This window comes from Monodelphis domestica, chromosome 1 (genome assembly GCF_027887165.1).
Source record: "Monodelphis domestica isolate mMonDom1 chromosome 1, mMonDom1.pri, whole genome shotgun sequence".
NCBI classification, from domain to species: domain Eukaryota; kingdom Metazoa; phylum Chordata; class Mammalia; order Didelphimorphia; family Didelphidae; genus Monodelphis; species Monodelphis domestica.
This window is the reverse complement of record NC_077227.1, coordinates 694,115,333-694,141,229: the sequence shown is the minus strand read 5'-3', so window position 1 is coordinate 694,141,229 and position 25,897 is coordinate 694,115,333. Positions and strand designations below refer to the sequence as shown.

At 37.1% G+C, this 25,897-nt stretch overlaps 1 protein-coding gene across 8 annotated transcripts in view; it reads right to left on the bottom strand.

Moving 5' to 3' along the window:
• Positions 1-22,843, bottom strand: part of CBFB (core-binding factor subunit beta) — a 109,052-nt gene extending 86,209 nt beyond the window's left edge. For 2 of the 8 annotated variants that reach the window (XM_007477118.3, XM_056803655.1), the window contains exons 1-3: positions 22,408-22,839; positions 22,035-22,121; positions 14,046-14,162 (exon numbers count right to left, since the gene is read on the bottom strand). In XM_007477118.3, coding sequence (XP_007477180.1) covers positions 14,046-14,162; positions 22,035-22,121; positions 22,408-22,485 — 282 coding nt within the window. In that variant the 5' untranslated portion in view covers positions 22,486-22,839. Of the gene's footprint in view, positions 1-14,045; positions 14,163-22,034; positions 22,122-22,407 lie in introns of all 8 variants that reach the window. The other 6 variants (XM_007477120.3, XM_001372452.4, XM_016427679.2 and 3 more) reach the window with 5 other exon arrangements.
• Between the last annotated feature and the right edge of the window lie 3,054 nt (positions 22,844-25,897).

Sequence of the window (25,897 nt, the reverse complement as noted above, 5' to 3'; positions counted from 1 at the left end):
ATTTAGTGGGGCACTAGAGTTTTGAAAATGAGCGTCAGAGGAAAGAAAAAGCAAACAATCTTATTGTGTTCAAGTATCTGGGACATTTCCCATCCAAAGGCAATTGTGAGAATCTTTTTGTTGGCAAAATATGCTTGTGGTTGAAATGCCTGTAGTATTCCATGTGAGAGAAAAGGAAGCCTTTTGATTTAATTCCCATTTGTCAGGTATGATCAATGTTTCCTAAGTTAATCTGCCAAGTTAACTAGTTTTCCAGATGGATATATTCCTAATGTGCCCATTAAACATTTCCATGTTCATAACATTAAGTCATTTTATCCTAACAGTTAACTCCATGAAAGTTTTCATTCCATACAGTGTAATCTCTTCATTGCTATCATAGAATTGAAAAAAACTCTATAGTTGAAAGGCATCTGAGAATCTAAGAGCTCATTTAGCCTTACCCCATTATTTCTAGGCAAGGAAACCAAAGATCAGAGAAATGATACAGGTCATATACCAAGTTAGTGGCAGAACTGCAATTAGAATCTAGGTATTCATTGATCCTTCCATCAGGCTAGGGGAAATCAATTCCTGGGCCTTATATACACGAAACATTTGTTCTAGCAATGAGCTATATTCCCCTCTACTTTTATTCTTTAACAAGTAAATCAAGAACTTGCCTTGAGGAGCTAACATTCTACCAATATTCTTATAGAAAATTATTAGCTTTATTACAACTAAAGAAAAAAAAAGGGAAAAACAGTAATCCAAGACAGATCTTTAACAGTCTCCTAAAGTATATAAAAAAAGAAAAATATTAGATCAACATTAATACATTTTAAATGTTCAAATTTTTTTACCTGGAACATCATCACCAGTATTATAGACTTTTCTTTCTCTTTAAAAAATAAGAACAAAAAATTGATAGGGAAATTGAGTTGTAAAGAAAATGACTAAATCCAAAATTATATCATAATTGAGTAATTGCAATAGGAATAGAGTGTGGGATTTTCTGGTCACAAATAACAATGCTTCTCTATTTAAATCTGGTCCCTCATAAAAATTTAGTTTAAAATCAGGAAATTCAATACTAGAGGAAAAGTAGCAATAAAGGTTATATCTTTCAATGTGGAGGGACAAGAGGAAGTAAAGAGAATATGAATGGCACCAAAAGGGATATATTCCATGTATCACAAAGCTATGTTCAAAGAAATTCAGTTGAGGAAAAATATACTAAGAAGTTAAGATTTTAAAATAATATTTTATTTTCCCCAGATTAAATGTAAAAGTAATTTTAAACATTCCTTTTAAAAACTGATAAGCAATATATGTATTTTACATGTGCAATCATGTAAAAAATTTTCCCATATTAGTCATTTTGTAGAAGAGAAGAAATGCTAAGTTTAAGATTAGTTTTAATAAGTCCTATAAAATGAAGTGCTGGGGGCAGCTGGGTGGCTCAGTGGATTGAGAACCAGGCTTAGAGATGGAGGTCCTGGGTTCAAATCTAGCCTCAAACACTTTCCAGCTGTGTGACCCAGGGCATTTAACCCCCATTTGCCTAGCTTTTACCACTCTTCTGCCTTGGAGCCAATACACAGTACTGACTCCAAGACAGAAGGCAAGGGCCCCAATAAACAAATAAATAAATAAAAATAGAATGAAGTGCTTTTCTAGATGTGGAGAAGGTAGGAAGAAGAAAGAGCTGGCATTTTGATCTTACAATATAAAAATCACTTTTGTAGTTGTTTAAAGAGTTCAATAATCTACATCATTAGGATAATATTTTAAGAATCGATTTTTTAGAGTATTTTGGATTATAAGATGCTTTGGCTAGAAAATTCATTAATTTAGAATTCACCATTTTGGGTTTTGTAATATTCAATTTAAAAAAGGACAGGGGTAAACTTTACTTTTATACTAAGAAAAAAAAATTTTACCAAGCAATTAACAGGTATGCAAAATTATCAAATGAACAGTTATTTATGTTAGGGACAAACTATTTTCAAGCACTTTAGATTCACTACTTGTTGAGCAAATTTCATTTTCCACAGAAGCGTAGATATATTACAAATCACTTTTCTTTTACACGACTGTCTCCAGATAACTTGAATAGCTATTTCCTTAAAAAATATTCAGACATTCGATTTCAAATTAGCCTCTCCAAAATTAGTTTCAACTATTAGTATTATATTAGTATAAATTGCACACACATTTATAGCTCTAATAGTTAACCCTAACATAGGTATTTCAACCTCACAAGGACAATAAACGTTAGAGGCAGGGCTCTAAGTCTGATACTTGGCAAAGATTTTAGAGGAAATGGAAAACATTTAAAATACATTCACACATTAATACAAAAAACAAATTGCATCTTTTCATTTTAGGAGAATTAGAGAAAGGGTGTATGATTGAGGGCAAAGATCCCTGGATGTGGTCAGGAGAACTCAGTGCCAGTCCATCTCAGACACTTGCTGTGTAGCCATTGAGAAGTCATGTAACTTCTTTGGAACCTCACTTCCCTTTTCCGTATAATGGAAATGATAGTTATCTCTGTCTCATATAGAAACTGTGAAAAAAGAACACTGTAATCTTTACAGCAGTCTACAAATGTGGTGTTCAACCCAGAAGTGCAATATGATTAACACTGATTAAAAATGACTTGGGGAGAACTGTACCTTTGTAAAGAGCATATTTATGGATTCTGGATTTTAATCTACTTTGCTATATCTGCTTCTGTTTTCTGGGTGAGTTTATCCCATTCACAGCTATGATTACTAATAACATTTCCCTCCATCCTAGTTTTCCTCTGTCTTCCTTTCTCTTTTCATTGTGTCCCACCTCATAAGGGTTTTGATTCTGACCACTGTCTCCCCCAATTTGCTGTTCTTTTTATCAGCCCTCCCCCTTCATTTTTATTCCCTCCCCTTCCCCTCCTGCTGACTTACAGAATAAGATAAATTTCTATAACCAATTGTGTATGGATGCTATTCCCTCTTTGAACAATTCTGATGAGAGTAAGCTTCAAGTATTGCACATCACCTGTATCACCCCAAACTTCTCCTCCACAGTAATAACTCACTCCACATCTCTTCATGTGAGATAGTTTACTCCACTCTACTTCTCCCTTCCCTTTTCTCCCAAAGCAATCTTCTTTTTGACCTCTTAAGTTTTTGAGGGCATGGGGCTATATGTAGATATTATATCACCATAGTTAACTTACTCTCACACCCTCTGTCTGTGTATATGCCTTCTGATTGCCCCAATAATGAAAAAGTTCTTAAGTTACAACAGGAAGAATCTTACTCTTGAACTTCTAAAATACTTATTTTTACTTAGCATAGCCAGGCTAGCTAAAAAGGAACTAGTTGAGTTTGACTAGGGATTTCTTGGGGCTAACATCCAAGTGGCCTGGTTATACCCTGCCAAATTGTGGGTGGCATATAAACAGAAACAATATTTATTCTGGGACAAAGATCCTGCAGGCATATTACTGTAAATGTTCCAGAAGAAGCAGAGCCAATTGTTGGAGAAGACTATTAAAAACAGGATTCTGTTCCCATTAGTTATAAGTTGTATAAATTTGAGCTTTGATATTTTATACTGAAGTCTTGAGTAATGATACAAAGAAGTATAAAAGCATAAAAAGGAAACAAGAAAAAATGTCCAGATGATCAAACTGAGGACAATATAATGCCTTGAATGGATGAATATCTGCTCTTAATATTTTTAACCATGATTAACAAGATAAAGACATACATGCCAAAAGCAAGTTTTAATTTTTCTCACTCTGTTGATCCAAATCAACAGATTTGGAGTTGCACTCATTCAAACACTATATTATATTTAGGTGAGGCTTATTTTCTTGGTCCTTAAAATCTCCTACTTCACATTTCCTAGATTTATAAAGGAAAAATGTAAAGCTCACACATTAACTAAAAGCATGAACAGAAAAATACTATGTTAATTCAAAATCCTCCTCAAAGTACAGAATCCTCAAATCCCACTGAGGATGGGAATAAACACAAGATGTACAGTCACTAAGCTGGTTACACAAGACTAATGGCTTCCAGTTAAGTATAATAACCATTTACATTCTTTTGCAATAATAAACACTTAGCAATAGGTTCTATGAAGAAAGGTCAAAAGAACTATAATTGTTTAGTCCAAGGAAGAAAAGATTTAATTGAAGCATGATTTGAATTTTGTCTTTTGAGTTTGTGATTTTCTATGAAAAGGAAGGTGGGTTATTCTCCATGAAAAAATTTACAGAAAAATTTAATTTTCACAGATGGAACACATTTTCAACTGACTGGATGACAAGCATGAAGAGAGGCAACTACAAAATACTAAGAGTGTACATGTACACTCTTGAAGAAAATATACAACCTAAATCATTAGCATGAGTAAGTATTCATTTACCGTACGATGAAGACAATCTTTTCAGGTATCCTTCAGTTAAGAATAAATTGTATGACTAAGTTATTTTTAAACTCAATCTAGTAGATTCTAGGCTTGTACATCTTACTAAACAAGACATCAGTCAGTGTGAATGGCTTAAAGATGTTCTGAGGGCAAAAGTAGTAAATTAGTTATTAGAACATATATTTTAAATTTATTCAATTAATATTTTAAAAGTTCCAATATCAAGCCATTTCACAATGATTCCAATAAAAAATTTCCTTCTGAATAAATAATAATACAGGATAAATAAAACAGGCTTAAGAGATCAAAATAATTACACCTTGTTAAAACTAGAGAAAAAAAATGTACTATTCATTTATATTCCCTTTGTGTCCTGCCCCAGTGATGTGCTCAGTGTATAGATCCCTGCCTCATCTAATCTGGTCCTGCATGATTAATTTTCTCATAAGACTGCCATACTTCTGACAAGATTTTTACTTTGGATAACGGACTCAGTTCCAGCCTTCCAGAATCCTCCATAAATCAAATCTTTTGTTACTGTACACTCTATAGTCTTTCTGGGCCAGATGCACACTATTTGATATTTTATAATTTTATTAGTTTTAGCTAATTCAAAAGTAGAGAATGTATTCTCAAATCCAACGATCAAATGAGATAATATTTGTAAAGAACTTAGGAAAGTACCTGGCACATAACAGATGCTTAAAAAAATGTTTAATGATTGATTAGTTGACATTAAGCATTTGATAAGTGTTTGTTCCTTCCCTCCATAAGCATAGCCATGTCAGTAATAGCCAAATTTAGGGTCTTTTGGTTTAGAATTAATCAGGTTTGATAAAAGTGCTACCATCTTCTAGTCCTGGAGCTGTTAAATTTGTCTGTACTTCAGTGGTCCCTGGAACTCTAGTCTTCATTAATCTGTTCAGAATGGAATTAGGTAGAGGTGATAGATAGCCTTACTGTCCTTTGTCAATGTTTCGTTTAATGCCCCACTCCGACAGCTGCAATTGTCTCCAAAGCTAAACCTTCTGGCTCCACTCAAAGGGTCACAGTTTAACCCTGCTCTAGAGGTGGAGAAAAACACTAGTCTGCAAACCAGGTGAAGGACTCCTTTCTCATTAAAAAAAAAAAAAGTCAAGGTCATAGACATGATGGAATACACCTTAACCTGACTCAGTTCTTAAAAACGTATTAATATTTTAAAAACCAATAAAGTAATTAGTTGTAGAACATATAATTCCACAATATCAGAGCTAGAAGTTACATCAGAGTACAGAATGCTAGAGTTCGCAAGGGACTTACAAGCTGGCTAGACCTAGCTCCTATCCTTAAAGTGGGGCAGTGAATGGGGCACTGGACTTGGGAGTCAAGAAGACTTAGGTTCAAATCTGGGCTCAGATACTTAATAGCTGTGTGACCCTGGGCAAGTTTCTTAACCTCTATTTGCCTCAGTTTCCTCAGCTATAAAATAGAATAATAATAATACAGTGATCCCTCACTTATCGTGGGAGTTCTGTTCCAGAGACCCTTGCAATAGCTGAAAATATACTAAGTAGCAGCATTATATTTATTTTATTATTTCTATATATTTTAAGGCTTTATAAACCCTTCCCACTCTCCTATAAACCGTTTCCACACTCTTATTAATCTACAATCACTGAGCCAATCAGCACCCAGGATACAGAGCACAGCACTGTGGCTGGTCACCTTTCATTCCATTAGCTAATAGAGTACTGCGATAAGTATAACTGCAATACAGAATTATACATATATATTGAAAAAAAACCCAAGATATAGTGAAGCTGCGATAAGTGAACTGTGATATAGTGAGGAACAACTATAACAGCATCTACCTCCCAGTGTTGCTGTAAGGTTCAAATGAAATAATATTTGTAATACCCATACCAAAATGCCTGGGAAATAGTAAATTCTATATAATGTTAGCTATTATCATCATAATTATTATTAAAGATGAAGCAAATGAGGCTTAGAAAGGGAAAGTGATTTCCTAAGGTCATGTAGATGAGTGGTAGAGCTGGACCATGACTACAAAACTCTAAATTTCCAAGTCAGTGCTCTTTCCACAATGGTCAAGGCAAGAATATAAAAAGTGATTTAGGGGGAAGCTAGGTGGCTCAGTGGACTGAGAACTAGGCCTAGAGGTGGGAAGTCCTGAGTTCACATCTGGCCTTAAACATTTCCTAGATGTGTAGCCCTGAGCAAATCACTTAATCCCCATTAGCTAACCCTTACCACTCTTCTGCCTTAGAACCAATACACAGTAATGATTATAAGATGGAGGGTAAGGGTTAAAAAAAAGTTACTTAAACAATGTTAGACTTACACAGACTAAAAACATCTGACATTTGGACTGGACTTTCAAGGTATCCTAATTCCATGTCTTTGCACTGGATGTCCCCTATGCCTGGAATGCCTGTCCTCCTCAGGTATGCATCTTGGAATTGCCAATTTCTTCCCAAACTTCTCTCACAAACTATCCTCCTCACAAAATCTTTATTCATGAGTGTCACCTCCCCCAACCAGACACTAATGCCTGTCCTTCCAAAACTACCTCATAATAATTTTGTTCATATTCTCTATTTACATGTACACACTGTCCCTTCCCTTTAAGAATGTAAACTTCTTGAGAGCAAAGACTTTTTCCACTTTTGTCTCTATCCCAGTGAAGTGCCCCGCACTCAGTGGGTGCCTAATAAATATTGATTACTGTTATAGAATGCATATGGATGAGGCTCTTAATCCACAGAGGATCTTACTAATGTTTCTTTTGATTTCAATCTTGGAACCTCAAAGCCAGAAAGAATGAAATATGCAAAAGCATGGAATGTTAATGCTACACAGATCTCTTGAGTTCACCTAGTCATTTTATAGATGAGTAAACTATAAAATGAGTCACTAAGATGAAGGGAGCTGCCTAAGGGTCACAGAACTCATTAGTGGCAGATCTGATACCAAAACCCAGCTCTAACTACCAGTCTAGGGCTTCAGACTACTTCCAGCTATTAAGAGTTTTTTTCTCCTTTCTCCATCTCCATAAAGGCCAAATTGTATAATGCCATTATAGAAAATACTCTGAATACTTTCAGATGATTCATTATTTTGACAAATATTTGTTGAATGTCTAGCCTATGTGCTAACCAATAGAGAAGACTATAGAATGCATAAAATATAGTCCCTAGTCCAAAGGAGCATAAAATTGTCTTAATAAACATGGTAGGTACTTAAAATGTCATTTACATTACATTAATGTGACACATTGGGTTTTGCAATACATCATCCCATTTTGTCTTCAATAATGGCATAAGGTAGGTACAGCAGCAGGTAATACTGTCTCCAGGAGGTTGTTACTTATTCATGTTCACAAAGTCACTCTCCATCAGAGGCAAGATTGAAATCTAGCTCTCCCACTTAACATTCTATGATCTTTCTACTCTAACATACTGCCTTTAGATCTTGGAGGTGAGGCAGTTCAGTCTTTGAAACACTGCTATGAAGAACCACCATAAACAGGATTACAGTCAGTTCAAAAGGCCATGGCAAGCCAAACTTCTTAGCAGGAAGTTGTGATATTTAATAATTCCTTAGTCAATCTCCAAAAAGAGAAGTGCTCTCTTTCCTGCTACTTATGGTTCTTTCATAAATGATAATTGACACCGTTAGGAGGTAGCTAGGTAGTAATGTGAGAGAAAAATCCCCTACCCCCTTATGTGAGGATTAGAGTTTAATGTTAGCAGTAGTCTTGAGATAATAAGGCTTATAATTCTAAGATAGTTAGCAAAAGTCATTATTTTAGTAGGCCTTTTGTGATTATTCTAGTATAAGTATTAAGGTTTTGAATTAAGTAAATAACTGCTTTAGCATAGGCCTTAGTGTCAACCCCACCCTTCAAAGCTGCTATATGACACACCCTCAACAATCATGGTCTTGAACTTGTGACTTGGCCTTCATTAGCATAAAGGTTTATGCCTCTGTTAAAAGTCTGCTGACCCCCCATCACCTTTGTATAAGTCCCTTATACCTGTTTGCCTCCATTTCCTTAGATGTAAAATAGAGGAAATGTTAGCTCCCAAGATGGTTGTAAGGATCAAACCCAATAATATTTGTAAAGTGCTTAGCACAGTGCCTGGCACAGCATAAGCACTGTATGAAAGCTCATTGTTATTATTATCATTTTTATTATTTGGCTTGAGTGAGCTGAGGTTAGAGCAAGAGAACCCCTCACCTCACTAGAGCAGTGAGGACCCTGAGGCAATAAACACATATCAGGAAGAAGATCTATTTGAAGAGCAGGTTGGGCTAAAGAGAATGGCAACTAGAAGATTCAAATATCTATGGGAGATATAACCCAAATTGAAGGGTTCAAAGAAAACTGGCCTGCTACAAATAAAAAAAGATCAAAGGATTTAGAATTGAATGGAATCTCAGGAATCATTTGTTTAACAGATGAGGAAATCAAATTTCAAGGAGAAGTGCCTTGCCAAAGTCCAGGAGCTAGTGAGCAAGAGAGGAGAGATTAAAAATGCAGTCCTCTGACTTCAAATTCACACAGTTCTAGAATGAGGAAAAAGAAAATTATCTGAAATGCCCAAATTTGCAGAAGTGCAATGAGAGTCAAGAAATATGCCAGTCCAAATTACAGAACCTCATAGTCACTTTTAGGGAAGTCTTTCCCATTCTACTATAAATTCTAAGCCCATGCCTATGTATTGAAGGACAAGGGCCCCATATAGGTCAGTGATAAGCAGTGATGAACAGAATATAGAGCATGGATGGAGAGAAAATACAAAAGGCCCCATAGCCTGGGCTTCAGGGAGTAAGGTCCAAGCAATACCTTATTTACTTTTCAGTGATGTGTGGAAAGTACAGTGGAAAGAAATCTAGGTCTGGAGGTATACAGTCCCTGGTTTTAAATTCCAGCTCTGCTCCTTACTACCTGGGGTGACCTTGGCCAAGTCACTTAAACTTTCTGAACTTCAGTTTCCTCAAATGAAGAATAGAAGATCTTTAAGGTCCTTTCCAAGAATGATTCTATGGGCTGCTCTTTGTTGGGGAGGTTGCTGCAGTACCTTCTTAGGCCAATAGAGGTCACAGCATTTATTTTCTGAATAAGGTCAAGCATAGTCAAGAGGGTTTAACAACAGATTATTGATTTTGAGTGGAAATAGACCTTAAACATCATCTCATCCAACCCCCTCATTTTATAGGTGAGGAAAGGGAGGCTCTGAGAGGTAAGGTGGCAAATAGCAGAATCTAGACTGAATCCGGGTCCATTAAGTTCAAATGTAATGCTTTTTCTAATATACCAAAGATAAATTTTTATGAGGAAAAAGTGGGAGTAATTTAAACTTTTTTTTCACGTTTAATCAAATAGATCACACATTTATCAAAAATTTCAAGTCCCAGCTTACATACATTATTAATTTTTTTTACTATATCAAACCCCACCCCAAATGTCTTAGAAATAGTTGCTTCTTTTAATGAGAACTGAAATCAGTTGGCATAATAATGGCGAGTCACAAGTTTTACTTATTAAGGCAAACCTGTATAAAATTCTTTCAGACTTCTTTGCTTATCTGAATACGCAGTAGAAAGGGCATGGAATCAGGAATCAAACAATCCAACATCTAAACTGGTTTGATACACATTAGTTGTTTGACTGGAACAAAGACAACCTCTAAAAACTTATTTCTTCATCTATAAAATGAAAGGGCTAAACTATAATCTCATTAACCTCTAAAATTCTCTTGTTATTGTTTTTGTTTAAATGAATTGTATTTTATTCATTACAATAGCATCTACACACATTTTTTATCGGACTTGGGATTTCATTGGTCTAGGCAGCTTCCATCACAGAATTTCCTTTCCAGTTCTTTTAAATAGACCATTTAGATAGAGCGACTTGAATTAGCTTCTTCAATACTCAATATGGTCTACAGCTATTTGTAATGTTCTGATTTCCCCCCCTATTTACTATGTTAACATTCTATTTGTGTTTGAGTTGGTTCTACAAAAAACATAAACAAAACAGTGGGAGAGGAAGGTAGAAGAAGTATTAGCTGCTCTGTACAAAATCATATTTTAAATGCAATTTCTTTCAGAAGTATACTATAAATGCATATAAACAAATAATTTAACAGCATGTCTAACTGTCCTTTTAATTTTGTACAAGAAGCAGAGCACAATCCTACTGGGAAATTCACCCTGTCAACTCTGGAAGCATAATTAAATAATCTCAACATTTCTAAAATAATGGACAAGTTCCACAAAAACAAACTGAAAAATATTTTAGGTCATTTTTTGAAATCTGAACAAATTGCTATATATCCCATCTAGTAAGATTCCAATTCTTTATTTAAATATAGATATTATATAAGATTTTAAAACCTACATAATCTAATTTTATATGAGCTAAAAAGATCAAGATGCCATGATATACACAATAATTATAACTGTTTAGTACACCACATCTGTTCAGTAAAGAAAACACTTTGGTAAACTATTTAAATATACAAATGACAAAGTCATATTTATTCAAAGCAGAGTATATCTGAACTTAAAGTCAAACTATCTTCCCATTCCTTAAAGAAAAAAGACAACCAGGAAACTACATTCTTTAAAACTTCAAAATCTCTCATCAAGGATTTTTGTCTAATATAGATTGTAGTATCTCCAGTTCTCGGTAGATACATACCAGGATTGAAGACCAAAGGTCCTAAGTAGTCATTTAGTCCAACCCTAGCATTTTATTGTTGAAGAAACTAAGGACCAGGGAGTGTAAGTGATTTGTTAAATAGTTATTAAATGTCTGGGAGTGGGTGGGGAAGGGGGTAGAACAGACTTGGAGAGTGGCCAGATTAAAAAAGGGCCACAGCCAAACTAGTAATGGGTTTCCTTGAGCCTGGCTGGGCCAAGGACAGACACATGGTCTGTCACCAGATGTTATATATGAAAACTGTATTCTGGGTATTTTTGTGATAAATATGCTTTTTTCACTTATTGATCACAATATCTGTATAATTAGAATATTTAAAGTCTTCTATTAAACTGGTTTTCTTTAGACTAGCAGTTTTTGAAAATAAGATTTTAGATTAAAAAACAAAATTCAAAATTATCCTATTCCTGGCTTGGGAAGGTAGGAACTAGTTAAGTTTAGAAGGAAAGACCAGTTCTACATTAGGCTGGTTAGGCTACATTGTCTAACCTTGGATAAGTCCCTTCTCTCTGGACCTCTCAGAGTTTGTATGTAAACGAGATGGCTGAGAGCATAATTGCATTTTTAATAATCCAAATAGAGGGGCAGCTAGGTAGTATAGTGAATAAAGTGCTAGGCCTGGAGTCAGGAGGATCTTGGTTCAAAATTGGCCTCAAACACTTTCTAGTTGTGTGACCCCTGGTCAAGTCACTTAATCCCAATTGCCAAGCTCTTGCCACTCTTATCTTAGAATTGGTACTAAGAAAAAAGGGCTTTTAAAAAAATAGTCTATGTAAATGATAACAGAAAGATAAAGACTTCTAGTTTCTCCTATGACAAATATTTATAATATGGTTTTATTTCTTTCTTGCAAAACAGAGCATTTTCAGAACAAGAGACATCTATAATAAAAAATAAATGCAAATATATCATCTTAGAATCAAGAGAAATAATTTTTGGATTTTCCTCAGGTAATCAAAAATGATTATATATTATAAATCTCTTTTTTGGACGACACTTTTTGTTCCTATAATTGAAAACAGCTTGCTGGCTTAAGTCCAGGAAAATTGTGCTTCTGGGTCTATAATCAATGTTCCCAAGTGTTATACAAAGCTACAAAAGTTTAGCCTCAAATTGGTTAATGCCTTAAAGTAGCAAATAAAAGAGAATAATGGGAGTCACTGGAAAAGAAGGTGGCTTGTTAACATTTGCCCCATTATTTAAATTTTCTGTTAAGTTTAAGTTAGGATAAAAATTTGAAGGAAATTTAGAAATTGTCTAACTCTTAATGACATTAGAAATTATTGTTAAGCAACTTTCAACTAAGTCGTGTAACAAAAGTTAGTTTCTAGACCATCACACATGTGGCTTTGAGATGGTAACCAAAAAGGCACCAAAATCCATATAAATTGTCCCTTCTTACCTGTAATTTGAAATAAGAAAAAAAAGGGAATCATTTGCTTTAATTTCTCCCCACCGACCACACTAACAAGTAAACAAGAAGACAGAAAACTGTTTTTTCATTCTGTTTTTCTAAACTAATAAAATATTTTCTCTCCCTGAAATCCAAAAACCAAGTTTAGTTTGGTTTGTCAACCACAAAAAGCTCATAGGTTACACTTACCTAAAATTTAATAAAAATAAAAAAGACCATTACTATATAATACATACGTTTATAGACGCAGGGAAATGATTTGCTTAGTAGAGTTTAATGCTTAAATACTCTCAAAGGAACACTGAAAAGTTTGTTTCTTGCAAGAAAAATGACAGCTTTCTTATGCATCAAAGATTTATAGAGGAAAAACTAGGTCACTGAACAACAACAACAAAAAAGTTACAGGACCAAAATGATTCTAAGAAAAGCTGAGAAACTCTGCATGTAAAATCAGTCCAATGATTATTTGGGGAATAATTTTAATTTGATTTCTAGAATTTTAATATGGTTCATCTACACTAAACTAGATGTCAAATCATACACTTGGTATACAACTTGGAATTTATGGATCAACCAGTGCTATAACAAAGTTCAACCAAACCTAAGGTATGTATCTTTAAAAATTACTTGGGATAATTTGAACTGAGATTTTCAGTAGAAATTTGCTGTTCAAAATATTTTCTTCTTTATTTCCACATCCAATGTTTACATTTCAACTATTAACATTAAAATAACATTAAGGACCCAACTGAATTACTTTTCCTGAAGATTTTCAAGATTAAAATCTGGGAGGGAGGGAAGGAGAAAAGGAAGAGAAGGAAAACCAAGAAGTTCAAAACACACAAAGTTATGTTTTATACAAGGTTTTCCCTCAATATTTTTCCCTCAATATTTAAGTTCTCTATATTAACCCACAGGAAGCAAAGCAAATATGAAGTTGCTAACTTTTATTTGAGAGCTAAAAATTTCTTTCTGAATTTTCAAAATTTCCAATACTATGTAAAAATAGTTGATTCTTCTTATTCTGCTTCATACATATATCTGTTATAATACAGCTATTTTTGTTTGTTTAAATTGAAATAAACCAAAATGTAAATAGCATTTCCAACATGTATATGAGCAAACATTTTTCAATGCCTACAGAGGTCTCTAGCTTTCTCAAGTCCAAACTTTGGAGTTATAAAATTTCATTAAAGCATTTTAATAAATACGGAAAAACTTATTTGTAACATTTAAAAAAGAATCAAGTTTTAAATGTCATATATGGTAAGCCCCAGTACAAAATTCTTTGAGGGCTGTAAGTTTTTATAATAAATGGTTACATTAGAAAACACAGAAGTTACAAGGCATTTTCATTGCAACAAAATGGCATGCTATGTTGTCTACACATTCCATGACTATGACTATGTAATTAGATCTGTGATTTCATAAAAAGGTACAGTCTATAGCCACACAACTCGTTATTTTAAAATGCAAAGAATTTTCTCTTACCTTGCCTGCTTCTCTTTCTAAGTCGACATATTCCCGGCTAGGTGTTTGTCGCTGTTCTCCCTGCCAGCTGGCCGGAAAAAACTGGAGAGACAGATTGGTTCCTGTGGCCACAAAAGCCTTTTAGAAAAATCAATACAAACAGGATCAGGAGCAAGACATTACATAAATTATGCAAGCAGTCATTTATTTTTACATCAGTTTATGTCTTAAGCCAGGCAGCAAAAAGAATACTTAAAGTCAAAAACACACACTCATCATTTTTCTTAAGTATTAAGTTACAAACATCTGATTCCATTTTGACGACATTTGCCATTGGCTGTTTAGATATAAAAAAAGACATGGAATCAATACTTTCTTTCAGGTCATTTTTTGCTGACGTTAGAATCTCATGTTGCAAAATTCAAACTAGAGGCCATCAATTCTACACTTAAAAATGGCTATTTTATAAATACAAAATTAATACAAAAAATTACTCAAGATGTAAAGAATTAGATTTTTACAGGACGTCATAATTTTTAAAAAAGGTTCCAAAAATGTTTTTGTTTGGCTTCAAAGCACTTATAAATAAAACATTTCTCTATTTTTCCTGACTTCCATGAATTTATGCTAACAGTAGGATCACAGAATTAGAACTAGAAGAGAGTTGGGAGATCAAATAGTTGAACTCCTTCATTTTATAGACGAGGAACTGGTTTGCTCAGGGTGCATAGACAGCCTAGCAAAGTGCCACATCTCCATCTGAATCCCTTTGATTCTAATCTAGTACTCTTTCTACTTACAACATACTTCAAGATAAGTCCTCAGGCACTAAAAATGCATGAGACAAAGATATTAAAAAAATTTTCCCCCTTCTCAAATGTTCATTGGGAAAGCAACTGCCAACTATTAAACTCTTAGATGAACTGGAAACTATCATACTCTTCCAAAGCAGTTTTTAATGGAAAAAGGGGAGAGAACATGAGACTAAGTATAAGAATATTCACCCAACATGCAATGTATTTAAAAGACCATTTACATGGCTCAGCCAGCAACATCAAATGTTCTATGACTCTTAACATTTTAACTTTGTATGAGTGAGTTTTTTGACCTGCAAAGTGGAAACAATACTATCCCAACTCCTTTGGGCTAATCTGTGGAATAACTAATTTTTTTAAATCCCCAAACCCAAAGAATATATATTTTTGGCAAATACATTACCATCAAACAAATGAAAATTTTACTTGCTGAATATCTAGTAGGAAGGATTAGATTTTTTTTTTTTTAATTAAGGAACATGTTCAAGAAATCTGTTTTCAAGTTGGTGATAAGTCTTAAACTGGATACAAAAAGCTCAGAGGAAGGATTCACATTTGTAAGGGATCTTATACCTTCTAGTCTAATAACCTTATTTTATAGAAGAAATAGGCCTAGAAAAATCAAGAGACTTGCCCAAGGTCATATAGACAAGGAGAAGGTCAGAATTCAAATTAATATCCTCTAACTTCCAATATTCAGAAGTTGATTATTTTAGTAATTGGAAGGGTTTTTAAAATGTAAAGTTAAGTAAATAAGCACTTCTTTTCTAAAACCCTTTCTGTCTTAGTAACATCCCTAAGAAAGCAAGGGTTAGGCAAGCAGGGGTTAAGAAACCTGCTGCCCCAGAGTCATACAGTTTGAAAGTGTCTGAGGCCAAATTTGAACCCAGTTTCTCCTGACTCCAGGCCTGATGGTCTATCCACTGAACCACCTAGCTGTGCCTCAGCAAGTATTTATTATGTGCCAGGCACTCTCTTAAGGGTTGGAAATACAAACAAAAGCAGAAAGGCAGCCCCTCTCCACAAGGAGCTTACATTCAAATTGACAAAATAGCACAGGTATTATAAGCTGGCAATAGAAATGTTATCCTCATACTATAGATAAGGCAGCATGGTATAATGCACAGAGAGCTGGCCCTGAAGCCAAGAAGACTTGGGCTCAAGTCTTGTTGCATTCACATAATGGCTGTGTGACCGTGGCCAAGTCCCAAGACCTCTTAATACCCTAGGCCAGTGGTATCAGACTTCCATAGAATAGAAGGCCACTAAACCACAGAAAGGATTCCCCAGGGCCATGTATTGACTTAGAAAGCCACATGTTAATATTATCTACATTTTACTGTATTTTGTTATGTATTTCCCAATTATATGGGTTTGAGCTACACATGCATTGGAGTAGAGTGTTTGACACCTCTGCTCTCTCTCCAAGACACTACAGTTGCAGAAAAAGCACCTGTCTACACACACACACACACACACACACACACACACACACACACACACACACACACACACGACAAAAGGAGAGGGAAATCCTCTAAATATCGAAATCACTGGCACTGGAGAAAAGATTTGTATCCAGGCTTTAACTCCAACTCCAGCATTTTCCCAAGGCATTAAACTAATTTAAGATTTTTTGGGAGGTGGATGGATATTTTAGGCATTTTTGTTCAATAAATAACTTTGATAATAGCATGGTAAAAAGTGAACAACTGTCCAAACAAAAAGGCAATTCAACGTGAGTAGATGGACAACTCAAATGGCCAGTGGCAAATGTATAATACTCTGTTATGATACTTGTTGAAAATAAAGAGAAGAGCAATGACTATCCTATGTATTACAGTGAATTTATCACGTTTCTAATGAGCTGACCCAAATGTTCTTTTTAAAATAAAATCTAATAATTAAAATATGTATAATTTGGTTAAATTAAAAAGCCAAGTGGTATGACATAATGAAGAGAGTCAAAAGCCCTGGATCTGGCTACTTCATATCTGGTTGACTGGGGATAGGCATGACCCTTCTCTGAGTCTCAGCTTCCTTTCAGTAAAACGATGAGTTTCATATAGGAGCTACAGTTCCTTTTAGTTTGAGATTCTGATCTAAATGTCAACGAAAACAAGAGAAATTCCAAGTCCACAAAGCCCTTACAAGTCATCTGCCTTAGCTGATTCAGGGAAACAAATTCCCAACAGGTAGATCTTAGTGGGAAAGAAAATATGTTGTCAAGTACAAAGAGCAAAGATCTGGGCCTAAATCTGAACTCGGTTTCTCATTAGCACTTTACCCAAAGCAAGGCCTTCAACCTCCTCATCTATGAAACAGAATCTCTAGGGTCCTACAAAATCCTGAGATGATGAAGTTTTTTAAACTGAGTACAGTGACTGTTTAGAATGTAACTAAAAATGGTGTTCATTGTTATATTAAAGACCAAGGCTCACCATTTAAAAAACGGTTAAGCCTTTTGCTTTGACATTTGTATAACAAAGCAATTTTATCTTCTATAAAGGTACTATACTATGGTACACTTAAAGAATTTCCAATAGATTTTATGGCTTCCATTAAACAACATTCTTTTAAGACATTTTTTAGAAAGTCTATAAGCTACAAATACAAATTCCCTTGAGACCCCTCTGCCAGATCTATGCAGACCTGCCACCTAAACACATAAACTAAATACTGTTTACTAACGTAACTCTTTGATGGCATCTCCTTGCAGTGCCCCACTCTCTTTCCATGTATAGATCCTTTGTCTGAATAAGAAATACATATTTTAAGCACTTGTCTCAATATTGTTGTAGCTCTTTAAGACTACACTATTATACTTCTTTAAACTTTCCTCAGTATTTTAGAAAAAAATAATGAAAAAGTAAACTGAAAGATATGAACTAAAACAAAATGGGCCCCAATTATTAAGTCTGTTGAAAACATAAAATATTTTCAGCATCCTAGTAAACACATAAGAAAGATTTTCATTATAAAGAGCTTTGCAAACCTCATATAAATGTCAATTTTAAATTACTGCTATTTTATTCAAAGCAGAGACAGTATTGAATATCCATGAATGGGTTAGTCTTCAAATACTACTTGTGAATATAGGTGACAATTCTGGCAAATGGAATTTGATAAATATCCTCTACTAACTCCAATGGACCCCAAGCTGACAGCCTCTGCCAGGTAAAGATTACAATAGCCCAGAGATTTACCACCTTACCTCTTGTTTAACTGCTATTTTCAGGAATAAATTTCCTGCCCATCATGTCACCAATATTCCTTCTCCTAATTCTCTACATGCAGAGAAGATGGTTAAAATGGCCCAGTCTAGATTTAAAAATTTACAGGCAGTTTGTTAAAATGTCAAGAGGAAGAAAATAAAATAAAGATTCCTCCCAATATTAATCCATCTTGATGGCAAATATTTTAAATAGCCAAATAAAGTCACATTTTATAAAGGAGTTCAAAATATACTTTTGGATATTGAATTTTAAAATAAGTCTCAATTTCTTACTCTAAAATATTGCCTGAATCTGGTCTCACAACCGTTAAGAGGTATAGAACATTAATGTTCATTTAAATGGCATCAAGAAGTATGATGGCTTTCTCCCAAAACATCACGGGAAAGAACCTAACAGAAACAGAATCAATTGCTTCCTACGTTCTACTTTTCTTCATACTAATTTTTTCTGAGGGAACTTAGCTAAAGTAAAGAGGAGTCTAACAGTGTCACTCATACCTTATAGACTTTAATAAAATTTGTTAGCAAGCATCAAAAAATTCTCTCATTTGCACCGGTCATACTGCTTTGAATTGCCAAGATGGCAACTGGAGTAGAATTTAGAGTAGTTTAGGGCAGCTAACGTACTTTACTCCATTAACTAATAAGTCTACTACTAATGATCACTCTTCTTTTAGGAGGAAAGATCCCTAAGAAACCACAGTCATATGGATAAAGAACAAGTGCTAGATTTTTTATTGGTTGTTTTATTAAAGTTTAAGAAAATATACATTGCTATCACTTCCCAATAGCTCTCTCCTCTCTCCAAAGAACCCTCCCTTATAATAGGCTCTTCATAAATCAAAATTCCTAGGAGCTAATATGTACCACAGAAGCTAGGGAGGGCATTATTATTACTATTAACACATGAAGCATTTAAAATCAGTTCCTACATGTATGTAATAGGTAAGAAGTTAGTTCAAATTTCAGGTCAAAATGAACTTTAACAAATCTTAGAATGTTTTTTAAATGCAAATTGCCATTTAACCCTTAAAAGTAGTATAAATATATACTAAGAAATATTTCTTTAAATGGAAAAAAATGTAAACTAGCTCCCAAATATAAAAATTGTGTCACTAAACAAAATCGAATATTAAATTTAATCATTTTCTCCTTATAAGTATCAAATTAATAAAATACAATCTACTTTCTCTAATCTTCAGCAATTTTGGGAGAATTGAAGAGGCTTATAATTTTAAAATTCAGATATGTGAACCAAAAAAATCACTACCAAATAAATTCATTTATCCCTAAAAAAAAGAAAATTGTAACAAATAGAGAATGCTCTTAACATAGCTCACTAAGATTGGGATCTACTTTAGGTCAAATTATACACTTAAAATAACAATAAACAATACAATTTCATATAACATAACTAGTCCACAGGGTAAATATTAATCTCATTCTCACTACAGTTATGAAGATGGTCCTATATATTTACTGGATGCCATTCTTGTCAACATACTAAGAATTTCTAAATTGGAGAATATTCGAATTGGAAGGGAACTTAAGAGATGCTCTAGTCCACCCCTCCTCTCCATGTAGCTGGGGAAACTAAGGCCCACAGAAGCAGCTTGATTAAAATCACCCAGAGAGAATATGAGACACAAGTTTCTTGACCAGCGCTTTTTCACTACACCAAAGTTCATTCGTATCACTGGGCTTTTATTTTTGAAAGTTCTTTCCATCAACTGGCTCCTTTTATCCACACAAAATCCCAAGAGATAGATAAGGAGAGTTGGACTCTTCACATTTTATGGATGGGAAGAAATAAATAGATCTCATTTACATAGTATTCTGGAAAGACTATGATTACATTGAGGTAACATAAGGTCCTTTTTTTTTTTTCATGAGACTTATAAGTCAGTGACCAAAAAAATGGATAGTTCTATTTTCAAAGTATTTTCCTTTAAGAATATTAATTTACCTTCTCTACCTGCCCAAATATCACAGAATTTTCCCCCTTTGCCCTCATCTTAATGGTAAAACTTCATGAGATTAAAAATTAATTTGTAATTTCTGTAGCATTCTCTTCCAATGTTAACCTAACTGTACAAGTTTATGTCTTTCTGTATCATGAAGTAGATAAAACTATGTTCCTTCTCCCGTTAAATAATGCTTCAAATGTATCAGACAAATGTGTTTTTGTAATTTTTAAGTTTACAGACAACATGGAATGGTAGAAACAGCACTTGCCCATGAGTCAAGAAATTTATACAAAGCCCAACTATTATTTCCTATGTGATCTTAGGTAAATCATTCTACCTCTTTGGAGGCCTTAATTTTTCCATCTGCAAAATGAAAGAGTTGGATTATATGATCTCTAAGTTCCCTACCTGCTTTGAGAATTTATGATTCTATGACTCAGCACTAAATAAATTAATAGGGCCTAGGTCTTAGATTTCCCCTTCCCCTCTACCTACTTCACCCTATCACTGCTCATTAGCATCTTCAACCAAAATAGTGGAAAAGAAACACGAGAGGCCTAAACTCAGTTGCAGGGTCTCTTAGTACATCCTACATCATTAGTATATCCTACTCTCCTGTCCCCCCCAATAAATAATATGGTTTAGTCTAGAGCCTATATTTGCTATGGACTCACCCCAACACCACCACCATAATGCGATTTTACTTAACTTTATTTTAATGGAGTCAATTAAAAAAGGAATTAAAGTGGGGGTGAGGGTTATGTGGACTGAGTGACCCAAGGCCTGGGGTAGAAGATAGTTTGAGGCAGACCAGTGGATTTAAATTATCAACCATCTTCAACAATTTTTAACATCAAACTGAAGCTGGCAGCAGAGTACAGTGGAAAAAGCAGGGATATTGGAGAAAACCTGGGTCCAAACCCACTCACTTACTAGCTCCATGACTGGTCACTTCTTTCTCAGCCTCAAAACAGGGCAGAAATATCTTAATATTTATTTCACAAGGTAGTTGTGAACCAAATGTTTTAAGTTCTATATAAACGTGAATTATTCATGCTCATACCCTTTCTCTGAGACAGTATAAGTTTATCTTCTATGAGTTTACAACCAGAAGAGAACAAGGATATACAAGCATATATATTTATATATACACACATACTTTCTTCTTTAGGGAACTGAAATGATTTCTTTATTAAAAAGGACATTTGGAGGAGGGATTTGTTTTTCAGTTCGAAGTGAGGTCTTCTCTTCCAGCTCCATTATTACCTTTTCCGAAGAGCTCCCAAATTACAAAGGTTCTAGGCTGGGTAACAAATCTAGCTTCTAAGAAAGGAACTATTACTCTGCTTAGCAGCTAATGGGGTGAATGTATATAATGGAATGGTCCTCCTGAAGCCTTCAAATTATTTCCCAACACAATTACAAAAAGGTCCCTTCTTCTTCCATTCACAGAACCTTATCAGAATACTACCCTGCCCTGCCAATGAAATGATCAATTCTTTGTTTAGTCTGGCTCCTGTTCTTCTGAACACCCTTTACTCACTTTAAAAAGGGATACGCTGGTAAAGTTGTTTATTAGGCAGCGCCTAGGAAACCCGGCCGCAAACACGGAGGCAACAGGGAAACCGTCTCCTTGTTAAAACACAAACTAGTCAGTATCTGGTTTCATATTTTCAAAATCTGAATAGGAAGTACGACGGGTTTCACAGCTTCGCACAGTTCCGGGTTGCCGAAACGTTGGACTACGTTTTCTATTAACAGTGTGGAGGGAAGTGAAGTTCAACAGGTATATAGATTTTTTTTAAAGGGGGGGAAAAGGAAAAAAGGAGAAGGAGAGAAATGGCTCAACCTTGAAATCTAAAAAACTAAACTGTATCTTCTTGGGGGTCTGCAGGAGGATGGCGGGAACCGAGCAGGGGGTGGGGGAGGAGAAGGAAAGGGGGAGGGGGGAGGAAGGAGGGGGGTGGTGGTTCCAGGACTTAGAGACACTTACTATTTCCGAGCGCCCATCTCTGCAGGCATTCTGGAACCTCGCCTGCCTCTCCTCGTGGGGCCGGTCCCTGAAGCCGGTATATTTAATCTGCGGAAGACAGTGCAGCCAGAAATCACAAGTCAAATCCGAGAAGGGAGCCGGGGTGCAGATAAGAGGGCGCGGTGAGCCCGGGCCGGGGCGCAGCTGGGGAGCACCGTCGGAGCCCCCAGCCCCGCTACGGGTGGGGGAGCTGTAGACCGCCCCCCCCGACCCTGCCGCCGCCCAGGAAGTTAGACATGAGTTTTGACAAGAGCCCCAAACTTTTCCCCCCTGTGAGACCCCTCCCCCCCCACCTAGCTCCTCGCAGGAGCCGCCGCCGGCCCGGCCCGCTCACCTCGCACTCGCGGCTCAACTTCCTGAAGAACTCCTCGTTCTCGAACTTGCTCTTCTGGTCCGGGACGACCCGCGGCATCTTCTCGCCCCAGGGCGGGCCCGGCGGGGGCGGCGGCAGAGCAGCGGAGAGAACGAGTCTGGCGCCTGCTCGCCGATGGGTTGCCTGCCGGAGGTCGGAGCCCGGAGTCGGGCTCCCGCTGCGCCCCCGGCCGCCGCGGGCGCTCCGAGGTCCGCCCCTACTCCTGCCCCGGGGCTTCCCTTTGTTTCTCGCCCGCCCCACCGGCTCCCGCGCGTGGAGATGGGGATGGGGATGGTTTCGTGGGGCGCCTCAGCCGCCGCCGTGGCCGTTGCCCGCTCCTCACACTGACTGAGCTAGCGCACCGCCCCCTCGGCTGCCGCTGCCGCCGCCGCCGCCGCGGTGGTGACTTCCTCCCTCCCTCTCTCCCCCCCACCAGCCCCTCCGCGCCCCCGCGCTGGTCCCGCCCCCGCCCGCTCCCCGCCCACCCACCCCATGTTCCCCCTCAGACTCCGCCTATCTCCCGTTCCCTCCCTCTCAGGCCCTGCCCACCTCTCTATTCCCTCCCTCAACCCAACCCTCTAGCTCCACACTCAGGCCCCGCCCGCTGTTCTTCCCCGTACTCCTTTTCCTCCCTCTTTTCCCTCCCTCTCCTCCCGCTGGTGCTCTCTCTCCGATCCCCATCTCTCTTCCCTTCAGAGTCCTCTTCCACCTTTTCGAGCGCTGATGCGTTGGCTTCCCCAGCCCAGCCCAGCCCTTTTGGACCCGACTCCACCTCCTCTCTGCCCCGCCCCGCCCCACCCTGCCCTACCCACTTGCTCCTAAACTCCCGGCAAACAAGTCACACCATTCATAACGCTCCAGCCGCCACGCATGCGCTCTCTGGCCGGACAGCGCTGCAGCCGCGTGTGCTTGGTCTCAGGGCTCTCGGGGGTAATTTGAAAGAAGCTACTCCCCAGCCTAGCCGAGGCCCTTCAGGGCCTGAGGAGCCCTCGTAATTGACGTTTCTCTTCAGCTACGAAGAAGCGGGAAGTGACACATCTGATTTGAAGTCGAGAGCAGATGCCCCTCAGACCCCTGGTGCTCAGCTCAAGGGTATATAGGCTGTATGGTAGGATGGATAGGGCCCTGGACTTGGGCAGCGCTAGGGTCTGAAGACCTGGAGCAGGAATGGACTGCTGAGGTCAGTAGCAGACCTCCACCCAGCGCTAAATACTGGTTTACAACACCCGGATATATAACTACCATACAGCCTCTACTTGGACACCTTCAGCAATGGAGAACTCTCTGGATCTCAGTTTCCCCATCTGTCAAAAGAAAGGGTTAATTAAGTTCCATGATCTGTAAAGTCCCTTTTCCAACTCAAGTTATGAGTCTAAGTTTGCCATAGCCCGTTCAATTAAAGTCCCTGCCAAGGTGATCCCATAGACAGATTAGGTCTATGTGAATCAATGTCTAATCAGTGAAGGGGCTTCTCCCAAAATGGCAGAGTACAACCCAAACAAGCCTTCTTGACTGGTAATATGGTCCTTGCTGGTGTCCTCAGTCATGAGCAGAGTCTTTTTAAAAACATTTCTAGAACACTAGGGCAGCATTCTAGCCTTTTGTCATCCCTTAAATACAAACAGGATTAACTTTAAAAAATTGGTTTCAGGGATGCTGAACATTCAATAAATCTTTATTTAAACTGCTGCTATGTACTAGGTGCTGGGGGAAGATGAAAAGTTTATATAAAACAGTGGAATAGTGACCAGGGCAAGTCATTTCACCCTGTAAACCTCAGTTTCCTCATCTGTCAAATGAGCTGGAGAGGGAAATGGCAATATCCTTGCCGAGAAAATCCCAAATGGATTTGCCATTTCTTCTCCAGCTCATTTGACAGATGAGGAAACTGAGGCAGACAGGGTAAAGTGACTTACCCTGGCTCACACAAATATTAAGTGCCTGAATGAAGTCTGACATAACTGAAACAACTGAGTAATGACATAATGAATAGAGAGCTAGGAGTTTGGAAGTCCTGAGAGTACAGTAACAGCTCAGACACATAATGATTTGGGCAATTCTTAAACAAGTCACAACTTCATTATGCTCTAGGGAACTCTGAGATTATAAACGAAAGAAAAGGCCCCAATTTATATTTGGAGAAGGAGTTTCCTTACTTAGAAGTTCCCTTTATCAATGAAATCACAGGTCCACACTCAATTCCTACTGTGTAGTAGAGGAGATTAGTAGTTTCTATATATAAGACAGAATATTAGCCTAGTAATGTGTGAGGATAGCAACAATTAACTTTATTCTATGATAAAGGGCAGCTGAGTAGCACACTAGTTAGAGCCTTGGCCCTGGAGTCTGGAAGATCTGAGTTCAAATCCAGGCTTCAAATCCTAGTTGTGTAATTCTGAACAAGTCACTTAACCCTGTTTGCCTCAGTTTTATCATCTGTAAAAATGAGCTGGAGAAAGAAATGGCAAACCACTCCAGTATCTTTGTCAAGAAAACACCAAACGGGATCAAGAAAGCCCCAAAAGGGAAGAGTAGGATACAACTGAGCAACAATCTAAGTCAATTAGAAAAAGAGCAAAGCAAAATCTAGTTCAGGAGAAGCACTTAACAATGAGGAAGAATAAGGGGAAGGCTCCCTGGAAGATATATCCATTGAGTTGAGCTTTAAAGGATGGGTAAGAATTTAGCAGAAAGGGGCAAAGAAGGTCATTCCAGGCACTGAGAACTACCTGGGCAAAGGCAGAGAGATCTAAGATTGCACTCTGTTGTGTTAGAGATTAGTCTAGTTTGGCTGACATTCAGAGTGTGGTAGGATACCATGTGAGATAAGCCTGGAAAGGAGAGGTGGGTGGTATAATGGCTAGAGAATTTCAATTCCTGGCTATGATATTCTCTTGGAGTCACATCCTTTTAGTGTTCCAGGTGACTCCATGGCAGACTTTGTAGTTGAGTCACTGATCTGCTTGGATTGTGGCTGAGCTTTCTCTCCCCAAGTTGAACCACAGATCTGGTTCAAAAAACAAGAAAGCTGTTACACTCATTGGTTAGGGTTGCACCTAATTGTCAAGAACCTAGCTTCCACACATAAATGTACTATTGCTTGCTGTGTGTCAGCAAAAATAATACAATGATAATGAAGTGATGCATTCTCCTATCAACTTTAGCTCTGAATTTGGAAGAGAAAATTGCACATATGTAGATGGACAACAAGCAGATGTAAGGAGAAAAGGGGGAAAATGAATATAAAGAAAAGTGCTAGAAGATAATAGTAAAGATATGGAAAGTAAGGACACCCTATCATTTATAGATATTTACTCAAATGCATACTGTGATAAAGAATGAATGCTCAGGATCACAGTGGAATCATGGAATGTTGGAATATTAAGTAAGAAGAGTATAGAATGTTAAGTCTGGAAGGAACCTTAGAACATAGAACTTTATAGTTGGAAGGAATGTTAGACTAGAGCTATGA